Source organism: Sycon ciliatum, chromosome 1, assembly GCF_964019385.1.
Source record: "Sycon ciliatum chromosome 1, ocSycCili1.1, whole genome shotgun sequence".
Taxonomy (NCBI): Eukaryota; Metazoa; Porifera; class Calcarea; order Leucosolenida; family Sycettidae; genus Sycon; species Sycon ciliatum.
In genome coordinates this window covers 90,241,269-90,254,376 of record NC_088643.1, presented here as the reverse complement: position 1 = coordinate 90,254,376, position 13,108 = coordinate 90,241,269, and the positions used below count along the sequence as shown (strand labels likewise).

The following is a 13,108-nucleotide window of genomic DNA, read 5'->3' as shown; positions in this document are numbered from 1 at the left end:
GATTGTGCTTGGCACAGGCCGAGCAGTGCGCCATAGCAGCTATCAAGCGACATAATTATTTGCTTGACAATTTCGGGACTACAATGTAAATCCTTCGCGTGTGTTCCAGCCATTTGGCAGAGGAGGATTTTCAGGAGGAATATTATGCACTCATCCGATGCGGACGCTGGTGGATGAAACTGTGGTGTGTCCTTTTTCGCACGCCACACTGTGAAGCGTCAGTCGAAAAGCGGAGGTGAGTGCAATATTTCAAAAACACTAGCTACTGTATGTAGTTCTTTCTTTTCCAAAGCATTTGTAGAATTGTTTTGGACTACATCACGACGAAATGTGAAGCTTTCCGAAACCGGCTTGATGAGGTGGACGGCAGTAGATCTCCTGTTTCCCTAGGCTATACTGCGTGCGATCGATGAACCTGTCTGCGATTGCTGTTCTTGATTTTACAGGAAGAAGATCAAGAGCGGCTGTACCATCGGTCGCAGTGACTCACTGTTGAGCTACGACCACTGCCACCGCCCCAAGGTTATAGGAAGGACTGTTTGCAGCGCCAGCGCCTCTAGCTGGCATGTTTTTTCCTGTATGAACACACAGTATGTACTGCTGATAAGCTACATCACGCAATGACCCGCAGTTCAAGGAGAGAAGATAGTCCACATACCGGCAACAGTGTACACCTATTCGGGAACTCGTTGGGTTTTCTCAGTATGGATGCAGATGAGAGCCAGACAATATTATTATTATTGTGTGTATGTGTGCAAGCGCGTGAGTGTGTGTGTATGCGTGCAAGCGCGCGAATGTGTGTGTGCGCGCGCACGCGCGTGAGTGTGCGCGCACGAGCGTGAGTGTGTGCGTGCAAGCGCCCGTGAGTGTGTTTGCGTGCACGCACGTGAGAGACAGACATTATTATTATTGTGTGTGTGTGGGTGCACGCGCGTGAGTGTGTGTGTTTGCGCGCACGCGCGTGAGAGACAGACATTATTATTATTGTGTGTGTGGGTGCACGCGCGTGAGTGTGTGTGTGCGCGCGCACGCGCGTGACACTGAGTGTGTGTGCGCGCAATTGCGTGAGTGTGTGCGCGCACATGCGTGTGCTTTTGTGTAATGTAATTATAACATTCCAAAGATGTTCATGTCATCTATTCTGTGTTCTCCTTTATGTCATTCTCTCCCCCTTGCGGGAGGGACATGGAATGACAAGTAGTAGATGCATTGCCGTTAGCGATCCTGAGGAATGTGTGCGTGTGCAACCAAGTGCATGAGTGCGCGCATGTGTGCGTGCACGAGCATGTGCACAGGCACTTGTATGCTTATGGAGTCGTGTGCGCACGCGCTTGTGAAATTGCGTGTCTGCGTGCGTGAGCATGTGTGACTACTATACTATGTGCCCACCAAGGTGAGCACATGTGCGTGCGTGTGTGTGGGGCGCAGGCGGATATGTGCACACATTTTAGAATGATAATCAAGAAGGACAGAGCTGTTCCGGTAATGCAGCCATGAGACACCACAGTAGGGCAAAACGCACTCAATATGCTACTGTGCTGCTGCTGCTGCTGCTAGAGTGCACAGCGTAATTGTTGGTACACAGCTACGTGAAATACAAGAGAACGTCTCAGCATTCTGTAAAGACTAAGTGATAATGCAAAAGGTGAGAATGTATTTCGCCACTATACGAATTGAGGTGCAGTCCACTTGTGTGAGATAAGTGAACCGATACACATTGCACGACTTGCACGGAGATAATACTAGCCATGTTACGCAGCAAACTCCATGTACAGGAGTACGAGTGAGGAGACTATTGATCTGAGTACTGTGCGAATACAAAATTTCACACAATTATTATTTACGATATGAAGAGAACGATTCGATTTGTGAGCATTACGTAGGACTATACTGTGAAAACACTTACGGATTGTCAGGCTTGTCTGAGCTGCTTTGGCTGCCGCTTCATTTCGAAATAGCCTAGCCAACCGGTTGCCAGATGTTGCTGATGGAGAGCGACTTCTCCAATTGCAGTAATTTCTGCTTCATCCACATTTACAGTCCGAATGGAAGCCACCGCTTGCGCTGCCATGTCCTTTCCTGAAAATTTCGGCTCATGCCCGAAGCCAAACATTTTCAGCTCAGGCTCTGAGCTTTCAAGCTCGTCTGATACGTCGGAATCGCTCATGGTGAGGACGTCTTTGTCAGAACTATTCCTTTCACATACCAAAATACCTGTACTTCTGAGCTTGGCCCAAGCAAGCGAGTCTCAATGACGTAGAAGGGCGTGTTGGGGGTGTGTCGCGGCCGCATGACGTCATGGCGCGTCCCCCGAAAGTACAATTTAAACCGAAGATATCTCAGGAACGCTTGGTCGGATCGAAGTGGGACCTTCACCATTCGACTCAGAGTCCAAAACTCTACGGACCATGAAGTTTTGATTTTTGGGTGTAGTTCCCCTTTAAAATGTGGTCGGTTAATTGTATGGCAAGCCAAATCCTGAATAGAACTGATCTACTTCAAAGTAAGTAGTCGCTACACCCCTGGTTCGGGAATTTCAAGAGAACCTCAATGGCATGGAGAGGATTCCCAAAGTACTATTAAACCTGTATTCAAACCAGGGGAACTGTGCCCTCTGGCATGGAGTCTGTAGATCAGGTACTCAGGGCTGGCTGTACTGGGAGGAGGCTTATTGTTTTCTGGCCTATGGTCACGCACCAAGGCGCTAACAACACTTGTGCAAAGCGGGGAATGCATTTGAAGACATCACTGCAGCTGCATAATATGTGGTTGAATAACCCTGATGTTGCCCTCGTGGGTTAACAACTTATGCACTGACTGCAGACCGTTGAATGCTATGGTGGTCAAGACACGCCTAGTACCTAGCGAACTCGCGTCAACACACGTCTGCCCACCCTAGCGCAGAGCTCTCCTTCTTACCATCATCATTTTACAAAATTCTTGTGTGTCGAACCATTTGTACCAGCCCGCTATGTCAGATACCACCAGTCTTGCTTTGACCGGCCGCCATGCAGAAATTGATTTTGGTGGTGGTGAGAGGGAGAGCTCTGTGCCAGGTTGTAAGCTTACGGAGCTTGTGTGGGAAGGCCGCCATTTCACCTTGTGTCTTTGCCCCTTTTATTTGAAATTAGCATTTGAAGTTCGAACGCTCGAATGTTGATCAGCATAAAAGTTTTGTTGAAGTGCGTTATTTTGTTTATTTGTTGTTGGTGCATGCCCGTGTTGCTGGTTGTGCGGAGAGTCAAACCATCTTCAGCTTGAGTCTTTAACATTCGGGTGTGCTTCCGTCGTCCCCTTGTAAAGGAACTCCATTTCAATGTAGTTGATTTGTTGTCAATAGTCTCGGTGTGGAGATTGCAGGGGGCTGGGATTAGTAGGGTTCAACCAGTTGCAACACGTTCAACCAAGCGATGCATTTGATGGGGGTACTCATACTCTGCACAGCAGTGTAGAGTATTAGCACCAGTGACAGGTTCATGTACAAACTGTTCTTGCAGAAAGTGCATGCACAGTCGAATCGTGTTGCAGCTTTCCTAACACCCTTCGCATTGTTCCCAGACATGTAGAAAGTGATGAATTCTCCGTCTTCCTCTGTTGTTTTTGCTAAAGCTGCTGTGGGAGTCTTGCAGTTTGCACTTTTCAAACATGAGAGAAAGAACATTCTTTCATAGAAAATGACATTCATCCCAGCACTAATCCATACTCACTTGGATCAATTAATTATTTCCTTCACAGTAGAGTGATGCATCTGCCGGTAGTAACTGAAATGGCACCGGCTCCGGCCCGGGTCAGGGACAGAGAAAATCACACCAACATTCGACATGAGGGTTTTTCTACCGGTTAGATTCTACCATACTTCGTCAAAGTCAGGGTGGTTCCTCATTCATCCAACACTCCAAGAAGTATTGGAATTTGGTGTGGTTTGGCCGCACCTGCCGCACCAGTTACTATGCCCTGAGCCCTGTGGAATTGTTACTCGTGAATTGGGTGGGGAAGAGTTAGCGAGTCAGCCTGACAGTTGTTGCACTGCGCGATCAAAGCAACGCACCGTGCAGAGCTCCTAGGTAAACCAGAGTTGCATTCTCGTCGGGACCACTCTTTGCGGTGGCTATTGGGCATATTCCCGTCCGTTCACTGATGCTCGCTCCTACTTTCAGTTGAGATCACACTCCACGTCTCCCGCATTATGGTACTAGTACTACTACAGGAAGTCGACATACATGTATCAAGAAGAGCATAAAACAGGTATATACAAGATATTCCTTTCTTGACAGCACAGTTGAGTAACCGAAAGACTCCTGTGAAAACACTTGCCAATTCTAACCGGTTCCTGTAGAAAACCATCGTGGTCTGTGTGAGCTGAAGTAGTTTGTTGTTTCATCGGTGCTCATTGTTTATGTTCGTGTAGTTTTCTTCCTTTCCTTTCACAGGATCAGGACGTGTTGATGTTATGTCGTGCCGTACACTTGTCAATGGCAGTGTCGGATTTGCGTACTTCTTCACCGCTGTGTTTGTGTCACGTTCACTGACACACCGCTCTGATGGGACTCCATCTTGCTGCTGCTTCCGCGTTCGATGCTGCAGTAAGTGAAACACTAGGCTGACTTTTGGTGAGTGACTGCTAGAAGTGGCATTCATTACCACAGCATTGCAGTACTACATACTTCTAGTAGCAGTGGGAGATTCCGAAAGTTTCCTGGCCTGAAGTTCCTCCACCGAGGGTTCGCTTGCCGCGGGTTAGATTCAGAGTGCAATTCATTAGGGTGCCAGTCTTTCTCTTTCCTCTGGCCTGGGTGACTGAGTACGATTGCAAAGAACCTCTGCTCAATGTCACATTATGTGGCATTATCTGTGCTGGCTAACCTTGTTGTATTCTGGGCTGGATGTGTAGACACTAACGGTAGATAGTATGTGGCCAGTACTACTTCCAACTACAGGATTGTACAGGGCATTTGAGAACTAGGACGAGTAGCACTACTATTAACTGGTTTGAGGGACAAGACACAAACGGGAAAAGTCCGAAGAAAAAACTGACTGTCACCACCAGGATTCGAACCAGGGGCCCTCGCTTGTAGCCAGCGATGCTCTAACCACTACAGTACTTGAAACCTTACAGCTCCTATCTGTGGCATCACCTGTAGCTCTCTATCCTAGTGAAAAGTAGGCTACTCCCAACGCCGGAGCACGTGTTTCTTCCTGCCAACTGTACCCTTACAAGTTGAACTGGCAACCAGAGCTCACAATAAGTGTATCAAACTTTGAACACTATCGGTACCACTATTGCTGATAACACGACAATGCAAGAAGCAGCAAATGAACCGCACACATTTAGGTGTGCACAGTGCCACTAAACATTCTTCAATCTCAGCGAGTTACATGTATAGAGCATATGTACAGAAAAGCATGTTATGAAGTAGCAATCACGGTTTATGCGGGAACAGATGTTATAGATACTACTATTTCAGTTGACTTTACAAGTAAAATAAACAGCAAACTCAAGTCCATTGCGATATGTACAGTAAGTTATATTACAAGCGGTTCATCAGAGCCTTGGTGCACAGCAGCACACTGCACTGGACGTATTCTGTGAGCATGTGTGTTCCCGGAAAGGAACATACCGGTAGATAGGACAGGTGCGACTGGGGGCTATGTCTGAGGTTCGAGCACTCGCAAATACCGGCCACGGGTGGCCTCGTGTGCTGCAGACAAGAGAAGATAATAACACAAGTGAACACATTGAGTTTCCACAAGAAGACAGTACCGACTAGTGAAGTTCATGCCATGAATAATATAGCACTGGGTGGTGCACAGACCTAACACTACAAACACTGGGCTCGAACATTGCCGGTATACGCATACAGGAAAATTCCGCTGGCTGGCACTGTGTATTGTTGGCCAGTGAAATTCGCACCAAGATCGAAACAACGCTGCGCCATGTTCGCAGCGCTTGGGCAAGCTGTGTACTAGTTGAACCCTTTTTTTTTAGTAAAGCTGGCATGAGACCTGATACCCCTCCCTACTGAGCTTAAGTTATACTGAAGACCATGCTTATGTTGAAAACTACGCTACGCGTATACTATTTCAACCAACATGTCTAGGAAACATGTCCCAACTAAACTGAAGCTAGCACTTCTAGTGGAGAAAAGTCACATGTAGAAAGGTGCTTCAGTCTGTAGTGCATCATTGTCCTAGTAAAACAACTACTAAAGTATTTGAAAAAGTGATTGCCAAGTTTTGAATTTTATATATCTGGCTTTGTTTTCTGTGGTCATGATGAAAACCTTTTGATTATTATGAAACTGACAATGTTGTCTTTGTGTACAACTGTGCTGTACGCAAACAACACTGTTACACAGGCATAGCACTTCACAAAAACGTCCACCAAGTGCACAACAACAGAGACCCCAAAGCGGCAGACCAAGAAAACAACTATTACTTCTGAAGTACCTACACAAATAGCCCAAACCCAATCTGTGGACCTGTTGGCACTGGTGGCGGAGGAGACTTAACAAGGCCGACCATGGAAGGAGCATGTGCCGCCGCCTTTGCTACTGCCCGGGGCTCCCCTGCCATCGGAGTTTGCGGCGGTGAAACGTGCCAGTGGCAGGCCACGCCAAACCCCAACAGCAACACCAACACTACAATCAACTACTCAAACAAACCTACCTTCTGCCCCAATGGCACCAACACCAGCGACATAACCAACAACAACTACTCAATAAACCAACAATCGACAGACCGAGACGAGCGACCGCAAATTACAACAGGACGTATGCACTGAACAGACAGGACAAATGGACGGACCAGAAAAGAAGGCGATGCCGCATGCAACATGATCGTGTCGGATTGGCAGAGACACAACGGATGATGTAAGCAGTGAGCCAAGCAGCTCAGCGAGGAAGAGAGAGAGAGTGAATATGAGTGGTGGTGGGAGTCACAGTGTGGTACGTAGGTTTTGTAAGAGAACTTGTTCAGTGTAGAATCATCTCGTAGCTAGTCCTGATTGTAACTCGTATTCTGATTCTTGTTTCACTAGTCTGTGCCGTGGTTGTCATGGTGACAGGTTACAGTACAATGGTTTTAGAAGCCATTTTGCACTCAAACTAGTACCCGCAAGTTGGTTGTTCTCATTTTTCATTGTTTGAATCACTTTTACTGTTCAGTGCTGTTATTACATGTAGGTCTTACCTCTCATACTTAAGTTTCTACAAGAGTTCATTTGTGTTACGTTTGTTGTTGTGTGTGTACAATAAATTAACAACATTTTTGGATTACAACAGTTTCATTTAGATCCAAACCGATATGGAGGACATCACGTGTTGAGATGATCCCCTTTGGACTATATTTCCTGTTGCTACTGTGCACGATTGCTCTTCAGTGATACTTGGTGTGATAACACTCAATACTCATCATATTAAAGCCTGTGTTGAATTCTGGATTCTTTTATTGACTACCCGGAGTTTGTGGTTTGGTACAGTGTATGGGAATTTCATGGTCTATGGTTGTAAGTTGCAGAGCTCCAAACAATCCAGGGGGAGAGCTCTTTATCCGTTCTGCATGTAAGAAACCCATGTAGAATTCTGGCATCAGGAGAAGAACACTGTACTTGCATATGTAGTGGTACCAAGAGTCGAGACTCAAGAGTGGGCAAGTCCACATTGATTTTCATCACGATTCGTTTCCCCGAGTTACGCCATTTTCATGATAAAATCAAGGGTATTGCCATACTATTGTGTAAACCAGAGTGTGCAGCTACGGGAGAATGCACCGACGGCGAATATCATAATCATGAAAACTTACTTTTAACCTCTTGGAGTTATACACCGAAGTACAGTAAAACCTGCCCTAACTGGACGACCTTGATGCTGCGGAAACTGTCCTGATATGACAGGATTCCACTTGATCCAGGGACGCACGTTCGATCCACAGCATTTACGCAGATTACGCCATTTTCATGATAAAATCAAGGGTATTGTCATACTATTGTGTAAACCAGAGTGTGCAGCTACGGGAGAATGCACCGACGGCGAATGGTTTTGGCTTTTTAAGTACATGGTCATAATAACTGATCATTACTGCATCTCATACCGGTTCACAGTCATTTTACCACCATCAAGGTATTAAATTTGAAATTTAATACTATAATAAATTTCTATTGCGCATCGCTGCTTGTTGTCCAAAATTGAAAACACACGCGATTTCCCTGTTTTCTATCACCTGTGTGATACGGTGATTGGGCACTGCGACTGCGGTTAGTGCGGTATAACGGGTTTCCCTACGATCCATGATGACCTAAACAAAAACCTCACCGTAGAAGTGGTTTTCTGCAGCATAGAAGCAGACTTGCACAGTCTGGTTTATGTACTTTTGATAATCCACTTGACTCTACACAACATTATTGTGCTAGTTCATTTGGTACATACACACAGAGCTGGCAACATATCATGAAAACTTACTTTTAACCTCTTGGAGTTATACACCGAAGTACAGTAAAACCTGCCCTAACTGGACGACCTTGATGCTGCGGAAACTGTCCTGATATGACAGGATTCCACTTGATCCAGGGACGCACGTTCGATCCACAGCACATCGGTGCATGAAAATTTGCCCGGTCAATACTGGAGACCACTTGGTACAGGGTCCAGCAAACACAGGTTTACTGTACTCTTGCATGTAGTACCTACTGTGAATTTACCCCCCCCCCCCCCCCACACACACACACACTCTCTCTCAGAGCAGGTCATAACTAGCAACACATGTATGCAAACCAGTTGAACCCACGGCACAGCACATACCTTCTTCACGCCCAAGCTCGTACGCTAGGTTTTGAAGGGTTTTCACTTTCTCCAGCAGCTGCTGCTGTGTCAGGCTTGCCAGTTCTAAGGTGTAAACGAGTATGAAAGCAACACACATTACTGGGTTTAGATGATTACACAGCACAAGACACTCAACACGGAAAACCTGCTACAGTAGGGCAGATATAATCTCAGACTGCTATGCTCTTGGTTGGAGCAAGAAAGGAGAAACGGCTTGCTTGTACCCTGCACTGTGATACGTACCCTGAAGCATGCTGAAGTCATCATTGCCGAGTTCTGCCTGCCATTTATTATGGACAAGCGGTGATGCGAAGAACTGGAAGTTGCAAAGTAGAAAACAAGTGCCACACAAAGAAAGTCCAGAGTACAGCAACTACTAGGTATGTGAGAACAAGCATTCACTCAGAGTATAAAACAAGGATTGAAAACAGACAAGACGCCATCCTAAACAGGGAGTACTCAGTAGTAAACATATTTTACTACTCCCTAATCCTTAACATCCATGCAGAATTTCATCCAGTGAGTGGTAGCAGTGTCAGCAATAGAGTGCATGTTGTCACTGCATAGCCATAAGAATATGCAGCTGGGCTGCTGTGTCATTATTCATGTGTTACCGTTTCCAGCTTCCAAGCATGCATTTTCGGAAGGTTTTATGTGTGATGACTCGCGCTGCAGCTGAATCCACAACATTTATGCGTTGAATCGTTGAGCCTAAACTGGAAGAAAATCCAAATCCAGTGTCAGTCAGTTTGAGCGTCATTTCACTGTGCAATGAAGGCAGCTCGCTACACACGGCACCCACAGCTTGGAGATCAACGCTGCATACTGCTAGGGTTGTCAACTGTCAGACATTAATTCTCAGCTAGCAATGCTATGGAACTCCTCACCGCAGTTCGGAACGGGCTCATCAGTTCTGCATACGCTACAAAATAGAGCAGGAAAACAAGATAACAAAGAAAAAGCAGTGTTTACCCCCAAGGATGCCAGCATAGATGATCCCTACCCATTGTGACCCATACCCACAGCAAGCCGTGTCCAGAGATAGCGGGACTACCCAGTGTAAACGTTCTGATGAATCAAGTGTTCCACAGTAACGGAAACTGACATTGGTTCATACACCGCAGTACACTGCAAACTTTGGCGATCCGACCCAATTTGAAAGTGGATCACTTGGACGTGTATGGATACTAGAGTTCCGCACCGAAGAACGTCCAGCCTGAAGTGTTAAGAACGCCCCAGGCTAACCCCTTGGAAACAATGTTCTTGGACGCGCGACTCTACTGTATATTTTTAAAACCTTTCAAAGTTTAAAAGCGTTCAGAGTGGTTTGCTATTTATAGTGCCCGGAGATAGTGCAGGACTGGAATAGGAATGTTCACCAGGTGTCTCACAGCCAACATTCAGTATGGCCAACCAACTACTGGGTAGTGAGTCGCCTGGTAAGATAGACTTGTTGGTGCCAATGATTACAACTCTCTATGGACTCGGATGGAGAGCCAAGAATTAATTTATACAAAAGAGAAAGGACCAAAGAACGTCAGTACCGTCGGTCAGTGTCGTGCAATGTTATCGCATGAGCTGATTGTTTAGTAACTGGTGGTGTTAGTGGACAGTATAGCGTAACTTGTAGTTCCTTGGTCCTTTCTCTTGTGTACAACTCTCTATGTTCATTTTAAAAGTCCTGCTGATAGTGGCATCTCCGAAATAGGCCGCTTTTCTCAGTGATTGACAGTGAGTACAGCGAGGTAGTTGGACATATCACTTTCGACACGATCAAAACTGAACAACGGTCAGTTACTGGCGACTGGCACACGGGACAAGTCCAATCTTCTTGAACATGTGTGAGGTGGGTCACATCACCAGAAGCTGTGGCAATACGACGCATCAAGAGAAACCCCAGAAAGCCAAAACAGTACAACTTTTCCAGATCTGTGGCCAAATGCAGAGCAGCACATCAGATCGTGCCTTGGCAGTGGGGCGAATGAGCGATTCCTGTCTGTAGCACGCACGGCACGGACATTGCACAGTACACACATTGCACAGTTTGCAGTAAATCCGTCCTTACTTCACCCTTCGAGTGACAGGGAGGTCCACACGAACAGTGGCCTGGTGCAGGGCCACGAAGCACTACAATTTGGGCTGTTTGGGCCCAAATAATTAATTTCCAAAATAATTCCCCCCCCCCCCCCCCCCACACACACACACCTTTTCATATGGCCACCCAAATGTCCAATACCTTCCAACGCCCCTTGTGTCACTGTTGAAAAATGAGCCATACTTTTCCTAGCACTGAATCTGAGACTGCTAAAATGTGAGAAAGGTGCACTCTGTATATACGTGCATGTCACTTTAGATTAGTATTAAATGAGCCATTCATGCTACATGCACATATTGTATGGTTGGGATCGGGAGTTCACTGCTGATTCTCCATATATCGTGAAATACTGGGTGCACCCTTGGTGACGCTAAAGCTCCGACCCAGGCACACGAAACATTTTCTAACTTACGGGTAATCGGCCATAGTTCTGGAGATTCTCGATCTAATTTCTCGTCGGCCGTCAGAATAGTAGCTCCTGCCAAAGAAAAAAAGAACAGTCGAGCATTTTCGTCATATTCGACTTCAACGAAACTGACCGGTGATCAGCTACTAGCTCACCATCTGCAGCTATGGTTTCTGTAGTCGACGTGGTTGGAACAGTAGGTGCAGCATCTGCACTGGTACTCATTGTAGATTCAGAAACGCGAAGACAACTCTGAAGCAATAACAATTCTCAACAACAAAGTCGCCGAGAACAAGCTACAACAAGACTAGTGTAGTCAGGAATCTTTGAGTTTGAAATTTTTCAAACAGATCAGATCAGAGTCTTTTCTCATTCTGTTTCGTGTTTGTGGACGATCAGTCGATCATATCAGATCATGCATTCACGTGGCGTATGGATTTTGTACATGCACATGTACGTGTCATGTACTTGCACTTGCACATGACGTCGACGTCTAGTCTGTGCTGCAGAGTGAGCAGACCATGGAGTAGTAAGATACCGGTATTTTACGACTTCCCTGTCGCGCACGTGCACACTCACACCGACCAGGCAGAGTACAACTACAAGCCATAGAATTAGTGGTGGCAAAAGTGTTTTTGTATGGTCTGTGTGCCCGACGTGCCGTGTGAACTCTACTATTGGTGGTAAAAATGAAGAGCACACAAGCTAACTGTCCTGTGTGAGTGTGATCACTGTCTGGAGAAGCCTCGGTCTTCCCGTCCAGCTGCAGTGATTCTCTTAGTCCCGGATATTCATCAGGTTAGTTGCATTAGCCATAAGAACAGTACACCCCTTCCTTCTCTGTCATCAGTCTGTTGCTCCACATTGCACTGGTAGGATACAAATTTTCAGAGCATTTGCAAAGGCACTCAGGCAGGGGCGTGCTCGGCCCCCAAACTAGGGGGGTGCACGGGAGCCGAGGGGAGCCCCCCCGGCAATTTTCTGCAATTTGTTTGCAACCTTTCTTGAAATTTAGAGCATATTTGCATACATTACAATTGCAATTACCCAGATTGAAAATTTTTGGGGGGTGCACGTGCCCCCCGTGCCCATCGCCAAGCACGCGCCTGCTCAGGTGCAGCGGACTCCCTCAGGCTACAATGTTTGAAAAAAGTTCAACAAAGACTGAAAGAGCCTGGATTATGCTCTCAATCGGCATCATCATTTTCATCATCCGATCATCATCCTTCACTGCCACGGTGTGTGTGTGTGTGTGTGTGTGTGTGTGAGAGAGAGAGAGAGAGAGAGAGAGAGAGAGAGAGAGAGAGAGAGAGAGAGAGAGAGAGAGAGAGACGGAGAGCGCAGGATACCAACAAGGTCGGGTGGCATTCATTGCTATACATGTAAGCAAGAGAACATACTACATAAACCTTTTTATGTACTCTTGATGTAAGTGTAGCAGCTTCATGATTCACTCGCCCTAACTGTACTTCAAGTAGTTGCCATGACAACTTGGGTGGTACTGTAGCCAGACGGGCCCAAGGATATGTGTGATCCACGGTACTAGCGGCATAGTCGGTAGGGCACTGTCCCAGAAAGACAGAGGTTCTGGGTTTGAATCCCGCTCGTGGATCCTTCTGTTGCACCCATTTGCCGCCTGACAACGGCTCGAACCCACTGCCCATCATAACCCCACGAGTAGGTGCATCATGAGGACACAGCCTGTTGTGATGAGGGGAGCAGTGTAGCACTGAAGAAGCGGGCACAGATGTTTGTGTGTGTGTGTGTGTGTGCGTCATCGCTTCAGCGATG

General features: G+C 46.5%; 1 protein-coding gene and 1 long non-coding RNA gene across 2 annotated transcripts; one reads left to right on the top strand and one right to left on the bottom strand.

The window, feature by feature from the left end:
• The first annotated feature begins 2,446 nt into the window (after window positions 1–2,446).
• Window positions 2,447–7,450, top strand: LOC135806371 (uncharacterized). Its single transcript, XR_010551223.1, has 2 exons — window positions 2,447–4,583; window positions 6,357–7,450. It is a non-coding gene; the product is annotated as an uncharacterized LOC135806371 (long non-coding RNA).
• On the bottom strand, window positions 5,238–11,667 carry LOC135806370 (protein lin-52 homolog). The gene is made up of 6 exons (XM_065320546.1): window positions 11,473–11,667; window positions 11,324–11,389; window positions 9,704–9,738; window positions 9,060–9,132; window positions 8,796–8,879; window positions 5,238–5,699 (listed from the first exon to the last, which is right to left on the bottom strand). Exons 1-6 carry the CDS (start codon window positions 11,540–11,542, stop codon window positions 5,647–5,649), a joined length of 381 nt encoding a protein of 126 aa, XP_065176618.1. The 5' UTR covers window positions 11,543–11,667; the 3' UTR covers window positions 5,238–5,646.
• Window positions 11,668–13,108: the final 1,441 nt, after the last annotated feature.